The sequence below is a fragment of the Eptatretus burgeri genome, chromosome 10, assembly GCF_056783735.1.
Source record: "Eptatretus burgeri isolate ZD-2024b chromosome 10, Ebu_testis_v1, whole genome shotgun sequence".
In the NCBI taxonomy this organism is placed as follows: domain Eukaryota; kingdom Metazoa; phylum Chordata; class Myxini; order Myxiniformes; family Myxinidae; genus Eptatretus; species Eptatretus burgeri.
The window spans coordinates 72704262-72725421 of NC_140970.1; the positions used below are offsets into that span (position 1 = coordinate 72704262).

The following is a 21160-nucleotide window of genomic DNA, read 5'->3' on the forward strand; positions in this document are numbered from 1 at the left end:
GTAATTGGGTTAAATTACATTTCAGATAACTTTAGAATATTATTTATGTACATTTAGTCTCATTAAGACAAACAAACTCAATTTTTCACAATTCGAGAAATCTTCTTGAGATCTTTATGAGATTTTATAGCAGAATATACTGTACAGTACAAGATTGAAGTCTTGCCCAAGAAAGATGAATGCAAAAAATATGAATAACAACAAATGAAAGATTTCCAGTGATGTGATTGATTATAATTATTTATTATTAGGGTACCCAGTCAAATGGACTGGGTAACCTATTGTTTTTCTTCTGTTTATTTCTTATTGGGGTACCCAGTCAAATAGACTGGCTAACCTATTGTTTTCCTTCTGTTTATTTCTTATTATTTCCTTATTCTTTTTCCGCCGCAATTTGCGGGTTCTTTTGCTTTAAAAATCATTTTCTCAGGAACGGTAAGTCCGATCGACACAAAATTTTCACCATAGTATGTATCTTTTTTGATAGCATACTCAATTGATAATTGTGATGTCATAGGTTACGTGGTACGGGTGCCATCTTGAAAAAAACCGATAAACGTTGGACGTCTGTATCTCTGAAACTGTGCAATGGAAATTTTTTTTGCTTCTTACATTTTAATGAACTCCCCGTGGGGAACACGGGTAATTTTTCATGACGTCATCAGTGAAGCGGTATCCCGGTGAAAATTCGTCAGGAGAACGCTGCATAGGAAAAATCTGAAATTTCTTGAGCCTCATCTACACAAGAATTCACCATAGAAAAAGTATATTATGATGTCATAGGTGGCTTGGTTCGGCAGCCATCTTGTTTTGAAAAAAAAAAATCTTCTTCTCCAGAACGGCTGGACAAATTGAGGTGAAACTTTACACACACATTCCCCATGACGTCCCTTTTCAAGTTTGTTAATTTCTTATTGATAGGTCACATGGCTATGCGGCCATCTTGAATTGACCCGAAAACCTTCAAACTTCTTCTTCAAGATCAAGAGGAAACTTCACATACGTATTGGTCACGAGTAGTGAATTTTAGTTTGTTAATTTCTAATTGATAGGTTACATGGTTTGGCAGCCATGTTGGATTTAAGAAAAATATTAAATAATGTTTTCTCTGGAACCGCTTCATCTATCGAAGCGAAAATTTGCAACTATCATTTCCCATCGTGTATGCACGCATGGTAAAAATGACGTCTAAAGTCACATGGTTTGGTGGCCATCTTGGATGGAAAAATGCACCTTATCCGATTAACACGAAACTTCGCAAACCTATTCCAGTACAGGATTAGAGGCAGAATATACATTTATGATGTCATAAGTGACATGGTTCGTCAGCCATCTTGGATTGAAAATTAATAAATTTTAAAAATCTTCTCTAGAACGGCAGGATAGATTGAGGTAAAAATTTACACACACTTTCCCCAAGACATCCTTTCACAAGTTTGTTAATTTCTTATGGATAGTTCACATGGTTTGGTGGCCATCTTGAATTTACCCAAAAACCTTCAAACATCTTCTTCTCCAGAACGGCTGATCAGATGAAGGGGAAACTTCACATACATATTGCTCACGAGTGGTGAATATAAGTTTGTTAATTTCTAATTGATAGGTCACATGGTTTGGCAGCCATGTTGGATTCAAGAAAAATATTAAATAATGTTTTCTCTGGAATCACATAACCTTTCGAAGCGAAAATTTGTAACTATCATCCTCCGTCATGTCTGCATACATAGTAAAAATTATGACGACACAAGTCACATGGTTTGGCGGCCATATTGGATAGCTAAATGCACCTTATCCGATTAACACGAAACTTCACACACGTATTCCACGACAGGATTTGAGGCAGAATTTAAATTTGTGATATTATAGGTCACATGGTTTGTCAGCCATCTTGGATTGAAAATTATTATTATTTTTTTTAAATCTTCTTCTCCAGAATGGCTGGACAGATTGAGGCAAAATTTCACACACACTTTCCCCAAGAAATCCTTTCACAAGTTTGTTAATTTCTAATTGATAGGTCACATGGTTTTTGGCAGCCATGTTGGATTCAAGAACAATATTAAATATTGTTTTCTCTGGAACCACTTATCCTATCAATGCAAAACTTTGCGACTATCATTGAAGTCTCGTGTTGTATCAAAAGCGGACGTCTGGGTACACGGTCATCACTGCCAGCAGTTTTAGTTTATTATTTTTCTTCTTCCGCTGGCATTTTGCGGGTTCTTTCGCTTTAAAAATCATCTTCTCAGGAATGCTAAGTCCGATCGACACGACATTTTCACCATAGTATGTATCTTTTTGGATAGCATACTCAATTGATAATTGTGACGTTATAGGTCACGTGGTACTGGCGACATCTTGAAAAAAAACGATCAACTTTGGACCTCTGTATCTCTGAAACGGTGTAATGGAAATTTTTTTTCACTTTATACATTTTAATGAACTCCAAATGGGGAATAGGGGTGATTTTTCGTGACGTCATCGGTGAAGCGGTATCCTGGTGAAAATTCGTCAAGTACAACGCTGCACAGGAAAAATCTGAAATTTCTTCAGCATCATCTACACAACAGTTCACCATAGAAAAAAAAAATATTGTGACGTCAAAGGTGACTTGGTTCGGCAGCCATCTTGTTTTGATTTTTTTTTTAATCTTCTTCTCCAGAACGGCTGGACAGATTGAGGCGAAACTTTACAGACACATTCCCCATGCCGTCCTTTTTCAAGTTTGTTAATTTCTTATTGATTGGTCACATGGTTTGGTGGCCATCTTGAGTTTACGCTAAAACCTTCAAACATCTTCTTCTCCAGAATGGCTGGTCAGATCAAGGGGAAACTTCACAAACATATTGCAGACGAGCAGTGAATTTAAGTTTGTTAATTTCTAATTAATAGGTCACATGGTTTGGCAGCCATGTTGGATTCAAGAATTATATTAAATAATGTTTTCTCTGGAACCACATAACCTATCGAAGCGAAAGTTGGCAAATATTATAATCTACCCCCATGCCTGCAAGTCGGCAAAATTATGATGTCACAAGTCACAAGGTTTGGAGGCCATCTTGGATCGAAAAACGCACCTTATCCGATCAACAAGAAACTCAACAAGCATAATCCACTTCCCCATTCGATGGAGAATTTAAATTTAATAGCACGTGCCCGTTAAAAAAAATAAAAATAACTAGAACTGCCACTTTATAACTGCTGGCAGTGATGACCGGGTACCCACACATCCACCTTTGTTACAACATGGGACTTTCTACAGATGACAGTCACAAAGTTTCGCTTTGATCGGGTAAGTGGTTCCAGAGAAAACAATATTTCATATTGTTCTTGAATCAAACATGGCTGCCAAACCATGTGACCTATCAATTAGAAATTAACAAACTTATATTCCCTACTGGTGGGCAATACGTGAGTGAAGTTTCCCCTTGATCTGATGAGCCGTTCTGGAGAAGAAGATGTTTGAAGGTTTACGGTAAATTGAAGATGGCCACCAAACCGTATGACCGATCAATAAGAAATTAACAAACTTGATAAAGGACCTCATGGGGAATGTGTGTGTAAAGTTTCGCCTCAATCTGTTTAGCCGTTCTGGAGAAGAAGATTAAAAAAAAAAATTCCCAAAACAAGATGGCTGCCGAACCAAGTGACCTATGACGTCATAATATATTTTTTCTATGGTCAATTGTTGTGCAGATGAGGCTCCAGAAATTTCAGATTTTTCCTATGCAGCGTTGTACCTTACGAATTTTGACCGCACACCTCTTGACCGATGACCTCACGAAAAATCACCCCTGTTCTCCTTGAGGAGCTTATTCAAATGTATGAAGCAAAAACATTTTTACCCGAGAAAGTTTCAGAGATACAGAGGTCCAAATTTTTTCGGTTTTTTCAAGATGGCGCCCGTACCCCGTGACCTATGACGTCACAATTGCCACTTAAGTTTGCTATCAAAAAAGATACATACTATGGTGAAAAATTCATGTCGATCGGACTTACCGTTCCTGAGAAAATGATTTTTAAAGCGAAAGAACCCGCAAAATTGCCGGCGGAAAAATATAAATAATAAAAAATAAAAAAATAAGGAAATAAACAGAAGAAAAACAATAGGGTTCCCTGTCAGAATGACAGGGTACCCTAATAATAATATTCAACCCGCGACCAAGAAACAACAACCACACAGGCCGTTCCATCGCTCTGGCGTGCCCGTACGTGCGTGGCCCGGAAGTTCGCATATCGCAGTCATGATTATTCGCAATTTCGTTTTAATGGCCAATTATTCAATTTGTGCCAACGTATTTTGCCTTTTCGCAATGCCATTGCAAGGTAAAACACAAAGAGAAGAGAAGACAGAAAAAAAAATTACTTCCTGCTTTGGAGCATACCAGCTCACTCTGTTACCGAAATTTATGCACCGTCTAATAAGAAAACGATCATAACTTGGGGCATTGTGTTTATCTATAAATGCGCATACGAAATCGATAAATTATTAGAATACACGAAGTCATCACTCTCCGGAAGTCCGTACGTTGTAACCCGTAATGGGGAACGCGGCTGAGGTTCCCTTCCCCCATCGGCCACACCCACGCAGCAACGTGTCTTGTCATTGGTTGGTAAATAAATGGCCATAACTTGGGAAGCACTTGTCCGATTAATATCAAACCTTGAAAAGTCACATCCTCAGATCCCCAGCAATATACCTGGCAAGTTTGAATTAGATCGGACCAGTGGTTGTCGAGAAACAGCGGTCACAGGGACACACACACACAGGGACACAGGAACACACATTGCTGGAATTATAGATAGATGTTGTAATAGGGCACATGGTACGGCAGCCATATTGGATTGAAAATTAATAACTTTAAAAGTTTTCTTCTCTGAAACGGCTGAACAGATCGAGGCGAAATTCCACAAATTTGACCACCTCTCCACGATTAACAAAAAGTTCCCCTTTTGATGTACGACACATCGTTTGGCAGCGATATTGGATTGAAGGGAAAATATGAATTAATATTTACTCTGGAACTGCTACATCAATAAATGTGAAAGTTCAGAGAAATGATACAGCAGACATGTGGAATGAAGTGTTTAAATTTCAACTCGATTGGCACCATGTTTTGGCAGCCATGTTGGATTGAAGGATAAATATTAATTAATGTTTACTCTGGAACCGCTGCTTCAATATATGCAAAACTTCACAACTATAATCCAGCAGACATGTGAAACGTAGGTTTAAAATTTCAACCTGATCAGCCACACGGTTTGGCAGCCAGAAATATTTAAATATTTGAATCTGAGAACTTTTAGATTTTTTTTTTCCATAAAGCTCACTTGGCTGCACCTGAAAGCGTTTGAGGGTACAGGAATAGCAATTCAATTGATACCGCCAATGTCCCCAGGAAAAAGGGTTGACTCCATATATATATATATATATATATATATATATATATATATATATATATATATATATATATATATATATATATATATATATATATATATATATATATAGTTGAAAGCGTGTCTGTGTGTGTGTTTGTCTGTGACCGATGCACGCGAAAAGTACTGGACTGATCCTCACCAAACTTCACATGCTGACAGAACATGTACCTGGGAGTGTCCCGATGTAAAAGAATTGTACTTCCGACTTGCGGTTTCCGAATTATGACGTCATCACCTGATTTCGTAACGTTAATTTTTCAAGTTCAGCCGATTGACATGGGGCCAACGCCATTTGCAATAGAATGAAAAAATAATGCTACAGTCAATTGAAGACAATGACTTCCGACTTCCCGGTTTCCGAATTATGATGTCATCACCTGATTGCGTAACGTTAATTTTTCAAGTTCAGCCGATTGACATGGGGCCAACGCCATGTGCAATAAAATGAAAAAAAAATAATGCTACAGTCAATTGAAGACAATGGCTTCCGACTTCCCGGTTTCCGCATTATGACATCATCACCTGATTGCGTAACGTTAATTTTTCAAGTTCAGCCGATTGACATGGGACCAACGGAATTTGCTCGAGAATGAGAATTAATTAAGTCGCAAATGATGACATGAAACCAGCCTCACATTGTTGAGGCATTATGGTTTTTTTATCTGATGCGGCAATAAATGTTAACATTTTTGAACTCGAGTCTTCTGCATAAAAAACATGGCAGGGAAAATATAATATTATAGTGGTGATGAAAAAAAATAATAATGGAGGCAGCCTCTACAATTTTACAATTAACTGACATATACTCCTTCAGACCCGCCGTCATCCACGGGATTCATGTGCGGAGCACGGGTATCCCTGCTAGTACGTAATAATTAGATTGAACACTTTGTGCTACCCGGTTCGTAACTCGTCAGTCCCACGCTGTATCGAAGCAGGGCTGTATTTGTATCACTCTTAAATAATGTTTTCTCTGGAACCACTTATCCTATCGAAGGGAAACTTTGCGACTATCATTTAAGTCTCACGTCACATCAAAGGCGGACGTCTGGGTACCCGGTCATCACTGCCAGCAGTTATAAAGTGGCAGTTCTAGTTATTATTTTTATTTTTTAACTTCTCGATCCAAGAAGATTGCACTCTGTGAAAGCAAAGGGATGGCCCTCTCATTAAGCACCAGTGATGGAAGGCCAAACTATGTAATGTACCATGTCAGCGAGAGAGATGTAAAGGAACATTCCACCAGCAAGTGCAAATATCCAATGTGGAGCAAAATGGCTGCCTGCCAGGATTCCACAAATGAGTCCAAGGTAGCAGCTGCAGGCAGACAAGAAGTTGAAGAACAATGCCTGTTGCGTACTCATGCCTGCGTTCAGCAAGATTACAAAGTCTCCTGTGGCACAAAGCGCAAGGAAGGTTAAAACAGTTTAGCTTCTCATCTAACTCATAGATTGCATATTTAATGTAGCCTGCCAGATGTGGTAGCAGAGTGCATCGAATAGGTGCAAAGTGCTCGCTGCAGGTGGAAGAGTAGCATCTGTCAATATGAGCTCTTCTGGCATATTCAGCAGATGACAAGTAGATTCAAAGTTATTCTGCTATTATTGTTGCGGTTCTGCAAAAACGCATGCCTCTCAGGCAATGTCACCCAACATACCGACTCCAATGATATTTCGTTAGTCTTCGTGCAGTCAGATCTTCCCCTCATGTCTAGTGGGTTAACGGGACGAAATGCGTTGCGTGGGTCTTATAGCGAGGTCGAATTACATCTATAGATTCCATTCAATCCTGATTTCCATTCCAACCCTTTCCTTTTATCCATGGTACAAATCAAATCAAGCAAGCAAACACACACAATATGAATAACAAGCACCCGCACAGCCACCCGTGAAAGAAACACAATAGATACTGTACAGCACGTGCATGGCATGCCCTTTCATTCAAATCTGTGTGCCAATTTACAACGGCATCTCACCTTGCTAACCCCTCGCTCACCAAAAACTCACCACCTCAACCACTAACATCTGCGCACACGGGAAAAATATTCCCGTACCTCCTCGAACTTCATTCATCGATACAATTCGCCACTAAACAGAGGCGTGCTGCACGGCTCAGGATACTTGGACCGTGTGATGCAGGAACAAGCCAAGAACATTAGCGGCACCAACCGCATCTCGCTGGGGGTGTCCCAAGTGGGCACGCTGGATTGATACAACCCTCGTCCAGTCGCCAGAACATGGCAGGACAGGCGGCGAAGAGGAGGGGGTGATCGTGGGAAGAGCGGTCCAAGAGTTCGGTATGGAGCTCCGGATGTGCGAATGAGACCACTTATGGCCCCAGGAGCCTGGCAGGGCATGGCAAGGACCACCATGGCCCAATTGAGAAGCGTGATTCGGGTCGTCACCCCACCCTTTGCCCGGGGCTTAGAAAAGGCAGATTGCGAAGCAGTCTGCCCTATTTTTCGCCTGCCTGCCTCACCCTCTCCTTCACCTCTCTGTTCCACACTCTTCTTCACTGCTCCTCGCTGTCATCCCGTCGCTGGATCTACACTTGTGGTTGGTGTGCGACGGACATTCTTCTGGGACCAGTGCGGAGCACACATTTCCACGAGCCCCGACAAAGTGACTAAGCAGGAGATAACGCGTTGACTCTTGAGGTGGGAATGCTCAAGCAGAGTGTCCCATGGAGTTACATGCTACTCACAAATCTATGTGCGACTAGGCTAGGAAATTTTTACCTCAAACATCTTCTCTCCTCTCTCTCTCTCATTCCACCCCTCTTTCTCATCCCCTTTGGACACACAAAAGAGCATCCTACTGACTTGCAATCACAGTTTCCTCTGGCACAACACTGCACCCCCCATATTGCACCACATCATGCCTCCCACTCCCACACCTTAGACACCAGTATTTCACCCTCCGACCTCCCCCAAAGCGTACTGGGTTGCGTTGATCAGCCGACCGCACCAGGTATTGCGAGGCCGTTAGTCCTCATCTGCTATCTAATCGTGTGTGTGTGTGTGTGTGTGTGTGTGTGTGTGTGTGTGTGTGTGTGTGTGTGTGTGTGTGTGTGTGTGATGGCACCTGTCGTAGCATGAGTTAATATTGTAGAAGTGACAACGGGATAAGTCTGCTCTGTGTCTGCCTTTGTAAATTGCTTGCCTTTTGTCACACCCCACAAATTCCTTGCTATCCTCTGCTGTACATAATAATATATCCCATTTACTGTGCCACATACCTTTCATTGTTTGATTGTAAATAAATGCTTTGTGTAGAAATGTTCCTCGTTCGTTTTTGACTTTTCCTTCATTGGTCCAGCATGATCCGTATCCTCGCCTGGCCGGGACGTTATCCCCCAATGATCTGTTTATCTAGCCTGTACGCTCTTGGGCAGTTACGCTCGGCTGCATCTGATCCAGTAACGTGATCCGGTTTGAACAAAGCGTACCGAGGGCATGTCCCCCAGTAATTAGATCAAGTGACCATTAGGTGAATGGTATTCATTAGACGGAGGACCCAAAGTCACATGGTCAAATTATTGGCGTTCACGGTCGATTAGCGACCCGCCGTGTCACAGAGTTATTCACGTGTGACGGCCTGTGATTCCGGAGTCTGGTGGGAACCCAAGGTACCTCTCCCCCCCCCCCCCCCGCCATGGTCTTCTCACTTCCGGCTCCGGGTCTGCAACAATATCATAAAGAACTTTGATGGATGCATAATCAGATCATATGCAGCCTGTGACTGCTGCTTGTATCATTGCTGGGAGCATGGATGTGCCACTGATGCAGTGCCCCGTTTCCAGTAAGGTGGTACTCCTTTGCAGTCTTCAGAAGGATGACAAGCTGAATCAACCCACCTGGTGTTATTTAACGGTCGACAGGGGCTGATATTCAAGACCCAAGATCTTCAGCCAGCCACCTTAACCATTAAGTCAACACCAGGCTTCTTGCATCATGAAAAGATGGGGTTTCAAAGAAAAAAGTATTTTCCATGCATCCACTCTTTGCTTGATCAGACAAGACATTGCAATTTCACATGCTCTGATTGTTCAGCTTCCATGTTTAGAAATGAGACTACAAATTAGGTAAATGAGAGTTTTGCATGTAATAAAACCTTTACAATTTAAAAAGAACACATGCAGTGACCACAAAAAGAAACCCTCTAAAAAGTCTGTTTTTTGCAAAACCTCATTACATTCTTCCAATGTATACGTGGGAACCTTTTATCGATGCCTCCTTTTACAGATTATCTATGGCAGCTTTGGAAATCTAGCAAGTGGTACAAATACTACACATTGTTTGAATAATATACACTGTTATTTCCCTCTCTGAGTGTTTTCACTGAATAATTCAAGCAGGTACGTCTAATCATCCTTTCCCTGTCTAAATGCTTCAAATTGTTAGTAATGAGTTTTTTGTTACAGATAAAAAAAATTCAAATGTAAATGTCCAGCGATGAGTAGGCAATATGTGCTCCTAAGTGTCCCATCCAATGGTTAAGAAGTTTGCGCTTCCTTGTGGAACAGACGCACATGCATGCAGGCACACTTCAAAAGTTGTTACTAAAAAAAAGAAAAAAAAACATACAAAGTCTACACTTGTGTAAAAGCAGGGAGGCAATATGATGGAGGGAAGAAAAGCAACAAACAGACAGTGGGATAACAAGTTGGGAGGTGGTGTTCCAAGTCAGGAAACGAATGATGTAGGAAAAAGAGGAGGCAGAATAGGGGAGGAATATAGTAACCTGTGAGGAAGAGATTGAATAGGAGTGGGTTAAAGGTGTTACAAATAATCATGGGTAGAGATGGAGGAGCATTGCCATGTTGAAGCTGTAAAGAGAAGATTGGGGTTGTACTGTCTCAGGAATGCAGTTCCTCAAGTGGGAGAAAAGAGGACCAAAGGAGTGGAGTGGAGGTGAGCAGCAAATCTGGTTCGTGAGAGGTTAACAAGGAGAAGGCTACTGGAAGAATCCTTGAGGAACCAGGGAGGTTCAAAAGAACAGGGGGAACAAGACCGGAATAGTAGTAAATAAGAAATACTGATGCTACCAAACTCGCTGCAATAGGAGAGCTGCAGGACTTGTGCTTCAGCTTCCTTGCAGGATATATCCATGCTGTTGAGAGCTTTGGAGCAAAAGCTTCCAGGAAAGAGGGTTGAGGAGTGGGCATTATGCTATTGAGCTATGAACAAAGGTCTTCCAGTTGTGAAACATTCACATTTATCAAGGAAGGACTTGACGTGAAAGGAGATGCCCAGTCTGCAGCTGGCATTGGAGGCCAGCTTCGATACATGGTCTGCCCAGGAGGTTGTGACTGATGATGAGCAGAAGCTCAAGATGTTTTAAACCATAATTGTTTCGACTTTATGGTTATATTCACAAATTATAATACTGTGAAAGCAGTGGCCAGGCTTTGGTGAATCAAACTTTTTTCGGGTTGCAAGATCCGATGTTCATTATTCGAAGACGATGCCGACCATTTTACATGCACAATTTGAGAATGTCGCGTTCTTGATAGTGGGAGATTTCAATGACTGATCTGAATTTGTACAACACACTTTTATTGCAAATTGTCACAACCTCCCAGAGGTACTGTTATTTTGAACAAGATTCGAATGGATATTGTGAATCAGTACCAATAATCCATATGTGCTCCTACAGCAAACGGGGACCATTCCATTGTCATGCTCAAGCCCATTCGCAAACAGAACAGTACAAGTTCGATTAAAGTCTCACACTGACCGTTCCGTGAGTCTGCTGTTCGCTCTTTTGGGCAATGGATAACCGAAACGGACTGGTCTGTTATGAATAATATTTTGGGCCCTGAACCCAAACACAGTGGCTCCAACAGATGATTACTAACCAATACAGTCACCATTTCGAGTCTGTAATGATCAAGCGGCAATTGAATGAAAGACCATGGATGAGCAATCGCCTTCGTAGACTTATTGCCAGCCGTGACGCTAGTTTTCAAAGACATGATGTCTGCGTCTTTAGAAAACTGAGAAATGAGGTAAAGAGAGAACTAAAGAAAGTGAAAAAGGAATATTATGCTCACAAAATACAGCATCTGAAAGAGACCGAACCAGGCAAGTGGCATCAGCAAATAAGACATTTCACTGGAATGAGCAAACGTTCACGCCTCCTATCAGACTCACAAAAAATGACAATTGAAATTGCACATGAATTAAAGTGCTATTTTGTTCAGATCTGCACCAAGTTCCTGTCACTCGACCAGTCCTCCCTTCCTGCATACTTGCCAGCTGGTCCTCCACCAACTATTGAGCGTCAAGAGGTCTACAATCGCCTTCACAGGTTGAATGCATCTAAGGCCAGTCATCCAAATGACGTTCCTGCACAGCTCCTGAAAGTTTGCCTACGAGATTTCAGACCCCCTGACCAGACAATTTTAATAAGTCTTCGTTTTTGTAATTTTCCAAATTGCTGGAAAATTGCATCAGTGTGCCCATTACCGAAATCTGTGCCCATTACCGATTTCAGCCAACTTTGTCCAATCTCGATTACGACTATCGTAGCTTGCTTGTTTGAAAGCTTTTTGGCGGAATGGGTAATGGCCGACATTAAGCCTCTGATAGACCGTCAGTTTGGCAGTATGACAGGCAGCTCTGTCAATCACTACTTAATCGTCTATATGTTATTTACCGAGGTCTTGACAAGCCGGGCTACTATGCCAACATCTGTACCATTTTTTGGTTGACTACTGTCAAGTCAGGCCAGATTACATCTATGACTTGCTGTCGGTACCATGTAAACTTGGACTAACCTGTTTCTTGCATGGTCAGGTTGTCGGCGACTAAACCATCTCCCCCACCAGGTTTCCTGGTGAGGAGGTTGTGTGGATATGGACACTCAGCAGGATTTAAAACAAAACCTGTCAAAGGGTGGAGGAGCACGAGGAAAACTTCCTGGATCAGATTGTGGTGGTGTATGGTGGAGTGGTGCTGAGGTGTTGTCCAGATGGCAGTCTCCTTGGGTTAACCTGGGGCGGTCGCTTTGGGTGGGCGCCTGGAATGTCCCAAGAGAGGATGATCGTCTGTCTGTTACCTGAGCTCAAGCATTTGAACATCGGCATTGCAGCACTCTCTGAGGGTTGGAGTCCGGAGAGTGGCAAGATCATGGCGGGTGGTTACACCGACTATTGGTCTGGTTGCTCTGATGGTTACCATGCCCAAGGAGTTGCTGCTGTAGCTGTGTCCATGAAACCGACTCCAATGATAATAATTGAGGTAACACCGGTGAACGAGTGTATTACGAGACCAAGGATTCGTAACTCCTTGGGTGTCGTTTTCCTGGTCTGAATATGCTCCGACTGAGGAGAGTGATCTCACTGTGAAGGACGCATTCCAGGCTGTGCTCGAGTCTGGCTGATCAGTGCCCCAGGCAAGATACTCTTCTCGTCTTGGGGGATTTCAATGCATCAACGAGCACTGATCGGAATGTTTAGGAGACATGTGCTTGTCCCCATGGGTCTGGAACGGTGCACCAGAATGGCAATAAGTTCCTCGACTTTGCAAGAAGTCGTGGACTTATGGTGGCTGGTTCATGGTTTCAGCACCCACAGGTTCATCAATGCACTAGTTATTCCAATGCTGGTGGTGTGCCAAAGAAGATTGACCATGTGCTTATTGCTGGTCACTGGAGGATGTTCCAGAACTGCAGGGTCCACCGGAGTGCTCAGTTCCTCAATACCGACCACAGGCTTGTTGCAAAACTCTGAAGGTGCAGCTTAAATCCAGGAGAATGGCATCATCCCAGCTGAGGCTGGATGTTGGCAATCTCAAGGATGAGAGGGTAGCTGAGGAGTTTGCGAACAGGCTGAGTGGGGATTTGGGGGTTCTGCCTGCTTTGGGGAATCCTGAAGAGTTGTGGAGTGCCTTCAAAACCACCATCCTTGATGTTGCCAGAGGATGTCTTGGAACTCACCGGAGGGTGAAGAGAAATTTTGTCTCAAGGGACACTGGATACCATTTACCAGAGTTGCAGGGCCAGGCGTAATGGAAGAGCTGAACTGTTCAGGGAGTTGAGGCATAAAACTGTATGTGCACTGAGGGTGGATAAGGAGGTCTATCTGCGAGGAATCTGTGAGAGGGTAGAGCATCACCTGTGGTCAAATGATTCTCCTCCTGCTGGCAGGGGAATTCACGCATTGTGTTCCTCCAAGCTTATCGCTCGGTGTACTGCAGTTACAGCGGAGGGTGGTGGGCTCTTGACAGAGGAGTCTGAAATGAAGGCCCACTGGGCCCATTACTTTGAGCGGCTGTCCCAGGATGACCCACCAGCTGTTGAGTTAGATGTTAGGGGTGTTACTATCCCTATTGCTGACCCTCCAATCAACTGTGATCCACCTTTTGTTTGTGGAAACAGGCTGCAGTGAACCGGTTGAAATGGGGTAAAGCTCCTGGGATCTGTGGCATCTATGCTGGACTTCTGAAGGCTGGTGAAAATACTGAACTCATGTCGTTGCATAAAAGCATCATCCCAACTCACTGGAAGATGGGCATTGTTGTCCCTCTCTGGAAAGGGAAGGGTGATCGCCAGGACTGCAACAACTACTGAGGGCTGATGCTGCTCCCAGTGCCGGGCAAGGTCTTTGAAGGAATAATTATTGATAGGGTTCGCTACCATCTGTTTGAGCATTAGCACCCAGAGCAGTGAGGCTTCACACCAAAGAGGTCAACAATTGACTGCATCCTTGCTCTTCGGGACCTCACCGAATGCATATGAGAGTTTCGGTAGGGACTGCTTGCAGTCAATGTTGATCTCCACAAAGCGTTTGATTCAGTGAATCGGGATGCCCTCTGAAGGATTATTGGTCTTCATGGGGTGCTACCAAAACTGATCAATGTGTTGTCTGAACTATAGTCTGGTACTGAGAATGCTGTGAGATTTGCTGATGCAATCACCGACTTTCCAGTTGTTACTGGAGTTTGTCAGGGGTATGTACTGGCCCCCACATTTTTCAGCACTTGTACGGACTGGATTTTTGGGAGGATGTCGGAGAGGTCAAGCTGCAGTGAATTGTTTGGGAATGTCAAGATCTCTCACTTTGATGTTGCAGCCAACGCAGTTATCTTTGTGGAGACTCTGGATATCCTTTTGGGAGCCCTCAAGGTGTTGATTGTGGAGTCGCAGCAGCTGGGATTACGGGCTTCCTGAGTCAAAACAAAGATCTAGGCTTTCAATGACATATTGAATGCTGCTATCTTGTCTGTACCTGTTTGTGGTGAGGATGTGGAGGTCATGGAGAGATTCACTTGCCTTGGCAGTGATATTGAAGTCTCTCCAGGCTGTGAGCCAGAGGTCAATGGATGTCTGGGTCGGGCCTGGGGAGTCATGGATTCACTGGATCATGGGGTGTGGCGCTGCCAGTACCTGTGTGGGAGGATGAAAGTCCAAGTCTTCAGGTCCTTGGTACTTCCAGTCTTGCTCTATGGATGCGAGACTTGGACTCTGACCAAGGATCTGAGACGGAGACTTAATTCCTTTGGTACCAGGTCTCTTCGGAGAATCCTTGGCTATCGCTGGTCGGATTTTGTGTCCAACGAGCGGTTGCCGAGAGAGACTCGGATGAGATTTGTTACCTGCATAGTCCATGAGCATCAGTTGCGGCTGTATGGACATGTGGCTCGTTTTCCTGACGCTGATCCTGCTCACCAGATTCTCTCAGCGAGGGAGTCTCATGAGTGGAGGAGGCCAGTGGGCCGACCACATGCCTTGTGGTTGCAGCAGGTTGACCATCATCTCAAGGAGATGGGGATGGGCCTGGCATCTGCCTGGGGGATGGCCAGACGGAGGCCCCTGGAGTACTGGCGGAAAGTGGACGCAGCGACGCGCTGTTCTGGCACATGCTCCTATACCTGACCTGTGTCTGTGTGGGCCCTGTCTCTTAAGTAGAATTGTTAAATGCTTTTGCTCACTGTACATTGCCTACCTGATATTTGGAGAACTCTGCCCTTACGTGCTTCCCGCCCTGATAATTTATTGTAATAAATTTCCCTATTGTTGAATGTCCCAGCTCGTTCCCTGTCATTTCCTTTATTGGCTGAGCATGGTGCGTGTTGAGGAATAGCGAGGCAGTAAATTGTTCATTTTGACGGACGGGCCTTGGTAACCATCCGCTCGGGTTACACACAGTTCAGGCACGGTAACGGCTCATCCCGCTCGAGGTCTATCGAGGGTGTGAATTCCCCGGTAGCTTTACCGCGTGGGTAATTAGGCATATTGAAGTTTGGCAATTAACCCTATCCCACGCGGTTGAATTATTGGCGATTAATGGTTCTGTAAGGGACCCGTGCCTTTCGGACTTATCCGAGGGTCACGACCTAAATTCCGGTGTGTTCGGTGGAGCCGACTCTACTGCTTCCTCTAGCGGTCGTGCTCGCCACCGATACCCGGCGCCGCAACAATATTACTTCTTTGAATGGTATTAATTTAGACATAACAATCTTGATTCAGGTCATGTCAGGTCAGGTTCGATCTGTGACCTGCTACAGGTACCATGTAAACCTGTACTAACCTGTTCCATGGTCGGGTTGTCGGCGACGAAACCGTCTCCCCCACCAGGTTTTCTGGTGAGGAGGGTGTTTGGATATGGACACCCAGCAGGATTAAAAACAAAACCTGTCAAAGGGCGGAGGAGCTCATTGTGAGCCAACGGCCATCCATATCTAGTGCCCAACTGTGTCTGCGGATGTCCTCCTGCAGTTGGGTTACTTTTTATGAGGAGGTTGGTGGCAGGATTTGCACTCCGGCCACCGTAAAACCCTTCATTCCGCAAAACACAAAAACGCAAAAAAAATCTGAAAACCCACTCCGTGGGAGTACCTCCTGTGCAGCTTCCCTTCGCAGGGCAGCTCACCGGATGACGGGATTGGGGCAAAGTCTTCGGGACCCCCAATCTTTGATGATAGGAGGGAAACCATGGGGTAACATCCCTAGGTCAGATTGCGGGAGAGTGTGTCGGAGTGGTGCTGAGGTGTCGTCCACCAGACGGCGGTCTCCTTGGGTTAACCTGAGGCGGTCCCTTCGGGTGGGTGCCTGGAATGTCCTATCCCTAAGAGAGGATGATCACCTGTCTCTGTTATCATCTGAGCTCAAGCGTTTGGACATCGCGATTGCAGCTCTCTCTGAGGTTCGGAGACCGGATTGTGGCGAGATAATGGTGGGTGGTTACACCGACTATTGGTCTGGTCGCTCTGATGGTTACCATGCCCAAGGAGTTGCTGCTGTAGCTGTGTCCATGAAACCGACTCCAATGATAATAATTGAGGTAACACCGGTGAACGAGTGTATTACGAGACCAAGGATTCGTAACTCCTTGGGTGTCGTTTTCCTGGTCTGAATATGCTCCGACTGAGGAGAGTGATCTCACTGTGAAGGACGCATTCCATGCCGTGCTCGAGTCTGGCTGATCAGTGCCCCAGACGAGATACACTTCTTGTCTTGGGGGATTTCAATGCATCGACTGGAACTGATAGGGATGATTATGAGACATGTGTTTGTCCCCATGGGTCAGAAACTATGAACCAGAATAGCACTAAGTTCCTTGACTTTGCAAGAAGTCATGGATTTAGGGTGGCTGGTTCATGGTTTCAGCGCCCACAAGCTCATCGCTGGACTTGGTATTCCAACGCTGGCGGTGTGGCAAAGGAGATTGACCATGTCCTCATTAACGGTCGTTGGAGGATGCTCCAGAACTGCAGGGTCTACCGGAGTGCTCAGTTCCTCAATACTGACCACAGGCTTGTTGTAGCAACTCTAAAGCTGCACCTTAAATCCTGGAGAATGGTACCATCCCAGCCTAGGCTGGATGTTGGCAAGCTCAGGGATGAGAGAGTAGCTGAGGAGTTTGCGAACAGGCTGAGTGGACACTTGGGAGGTCTGGGTGCTTTGGGGGGTCTGGGTGCTTTGTGGGGTCCTGAAGAATTGTGGAGTGCCTTCAAAACCACCATCCTTGATGTTGCCGGTGGATGTCTTGGAGCTCACCGCAGGGCAAAGAAGAATTTTGTCTCTCAAGGGACACTGGATACCATTGACCCGAGTCGCAGGGCCAGGCTGAATGGCAGAGCTGAGCTGTTCAGGGAGCTGAGGCGTAAAACGGTAAGTGCACTGAGGGTGGACAAGGAGGCCTTTGTGCGAGGAATCTGTGAGGGGGGTAGAGCATCACCTGTGGACAGGTGATTCTCGTCCCACTTACAGGGGAATTCGCGCATTGCGTTCATCCAAGCCCATCCCTCAGAGCACTGCAGTTCGAGCAGAGTGGTAGGCTCTTGACAGAGGAGTCTGAAGTGAAGGCCCGCTGGGCCTGTTACTTTGAGCGGTTGTACCAGGCTGATCCCCCAGCTGTCGAGTTGGACGTCAAGGGTGTTACAATCCCTGTTGCTGACCCTCGAATCAACGGTGGTCCACCTTTGCTTGTGGAAACACGGGCTGCGGTGAACCGGATGAAACGGAGCAAAGCTCCAGGGATCTGTGGCATCCATGCTGAACTTCTCAAGGCTGGTGGAAATGCTGCACTCGTGTCGTTGCATGCAGTTTTGTGCTCTGCCTGGAACACAGGCATCATCCCAACTGATTGGAAGAGGGGCCTTGTTGCCCCTCTCTGGAAAGGGAAGGGTGATCGCCAAGACTGCAACAACTACCGAGGGGTGACGCTGCTCTCAGTGCCCGGCAAGGTCTTTGCTCGGATAATTCTTGATAGGGTTCGCCACCATCTGCTTGAGCACCAGCGTCCAGAGCAGTCAGGCTTTACACCAAAGAGGTCAACGATTGACCGTATCCTTGCCCTTCGTGTCCTCACCGAACGCAGACAAGAGTTTTGGCAGGGGCTGCTTGCAGCCTATGTTGATCTCTGTAAAGCGTTCGATTCAGTGAATCGGGATGTCCTCTGGACGACTCTTGGTCTTCGTGGGGTGCCACCAAAACTGATCGATCTGATGTCTGAACTCTACTCTGGTACTGAGAGTGCTGTGAAGTGTGGTGGTACCATCTCTGACTTATTTCCAGTTGTTACTGGAGTTCGTCAGGGGTGTGTACTGGCCCCCACACTTTTCAGCACTTGTATGGACTGGATTTTAGGGAGGATGTCGGAGAGATCAAGCTGCGGTGCATCGTTTGGGAATGTCAAGATCTCGGACCTTGATTTTGCAGATGATGCAGTCATCTTTGCGGAGACTTTAGACATCCTTTTGGGGGCCCTCGAGGTGCTGAAAGAGGAGTCGGAGCCACTGGGAATACGGGTTTCTTGGGTCAAAACTAAGATCCAGGCTTTCGGTGACATCTTGGATGCTGCTGTCCTGTCTGTGTCTGTTTGTGGTGAGGATGTTGAGGTCGTGGAGAGATTCACTTTCCTTGGCAGTGATATTCATGTCTCTGCTGGCTGTGAGTCAGAGGTCAATAGACGTCTGGGTCGGGCCTGGGGAGTCATGGATTCACTGGATCATGGGGTGTGGCGCTGCCGGTACCTGTGCGGGAGGACGAAAGTCCGAGTCTTCAGGTCCTTGGTACTTCCAGTCTTGCTCTATGGATGCGAGACTTGGACTCTGACCAAGGATCTGAGACGGAGACTTAATTCCTTTGGTACCAGGTCTCTTCGGAGAATCCTTGGCTATCGCTGGTCAGATTTTGTGTCCAACGAACAGTTGCTGAGAGAGACTCGGATGAGATTTGTTACCTGCATAGTCCGTGAGCGTCAGTTGCGGCTGTATGGACATGTGGCTCGTTTTCCTGACGCCGATCCTGCTCACCAGATTCTATCAGCGAGGGAGTCTCATGAGTGGAGGAGACCAGTGGGCCGACCACATTCCTCGTGGTTGCAGCAGGTTGACCATCATCTCAAGGAGATGGGGATGGGTCTGGCATCTGCCTGGGGGATGGCCAGACGGAGGCCCCTGGAGTACTGGCGGAAAGTGGACACAGCGACGCGCTGTTCTGGCACATGCTCCCATACCTGACCTGACCTGAATCTTGATTAAGTGTATTTTTATAATTTGAAAGTGTATTTTATATTAATGGCATATCTTTGTATTTTTTTTCTTTTTACATTGTAAACTTGACTTTTAAGTATTTGGACTTTTGTCATCTATTTGGCTCATATGAATAAAACCGAAATTGATTGACTGATTGAAGACTCTAATCAAATGGGTGTTGAGATTTTGATGGTCAAAAAGGCAGCAAGGCCACCTCCACCACCTCCCCAAATTACACAGGTCTGCAAAATGGAACTTAAAAAAAATTGTTTTGTTACTTTATATAGTTTTGGGGTGCTAATTCAAAATATCAAAACAGTTTTTCTCCATCACGTAAGGTTTTCTTACAAATTGATGATGAAATATACAAGAATTTTAGGTAAATTCCCATATGGTAAGACAAAATGAAACTAATAAAAATAAATTTGGTACTCTATTTAGCAAAGAGAAATGGCACAAATGCAATTAAAAAGTAAGAATAGATTCTTTACAAGTGCTCCAATCATTTTTTAGGTTCAGCACCTCAAAATCGCTTCTTTCTCACTTGAAACTTTTTTGTTTGTGAGCATTTGGTGGACTTTCACGATGCAACATCCAGCAGTAGTCGGCCATCATACCGACATTCCATCTTCCCTGATATCTTCTTTCCATCTCCTTCATATCTTGATGAAACCTTTCCCCTTGTTCTTCACTCACATCCCCTAGATTTTCCAGAAAGTAATCCAAATGGGCATGTTGGAAATGAACTTTAAGGCTCATTTTACATCTTAAGGCCTCAAACTTTTCTAGCATTCTTCCCACGATATCTTTGTAGTTTGGATCCTTGTAATTACCCAAGAAGTTCTTCATCACATCTTTCAAACTAATCCATGCATCTTTTTCAAGATCACCAAGAGAGTTTTCAAAATTTTCATCCTTGACGAGTTTTCTTATATCTGATCCAACAAATACACCCACTTTAACCTTGGCATCTAATAGAGCAGGAAACTTACTATGCAAATACTTGAAGCTTTCTGCATCCTGTGGCAAAGCTTTTACAAATTGCTTCATCAGGCCAAGTTTTATATGTAGAGGAGGCAAAAGAACCCTTTTCGGATTCACCAAGCTTTCTTGAAGGATGTTCTTTGTCCCTGGTGTAAGCGTATCCCTACTTGGCCATTGTTTTTGAGGCCAATGGAGGTCCCTGGCTCTACTATCCCACTCACACAAGAAACAAGGAAACTTTGTGTTGCCTGACTGTTGTCCAAGTAACATGCAAATTATCTTCAAGTCACCGCAAATCATCCAGTTGTGATCTTTGTATTTAATCATGTTTAAGAGTAACACCAAATTTTCATGTGTCTCCTTCATGATCACCGAGTGCCCAACAGGGATGGAAGCATATTTATTACCATTATGCAAAAGAACTGCTTTAAGACTTCTCTTTGAAGAGTCAAGAAAGAGTCTCCAATAATCAGGGCTGTAACTTATGCCAAACGTTTCTATTAGTCCTGATGGATCTGTAGAATAAACCAAATCATTTTCTTGAGCAAAATACGGAACAAACACTTTTTCTCGGTTACGATACCAAGAGAATGATGCACCAGGAGCTAAAAGACTCTTGGATTTAAGTCTGGAGCCTAAAAGCTCTGCTGACACCTTTGCAAGTCCCAAGTTCCTCACTAGATCATTTAATTCACACTGGTTGAATAGTTGAGGTTCTTCACTTTTACCACTATTGAAGTCTACATCATC

At 44.5% G+C, this 21160-nt stretch overlaps 1 protein-coding gene across 1 annotated transcript in view; it reads right to left on the reverse strand.

Annotated features, from left to right (window-relative positions):
• The window catches only part of LOC147018860 (metal cation symporter ZIP14-like), a 207044-nt gene that overhangs the window by 3599 nt on the left and 182285 nt on the right, over nt 1-21160 (reverse strand). Inside the window, exon 8 of the mRNA XM_085898957.1 lies at nt 6651-6835. Coding sequence (XP_085755083.1) covers nt 6651-6835 — 185 coding nt within the window. The remainder of the gene's footprint in view (nt 1-6650; nt 6836-21160) is intronic.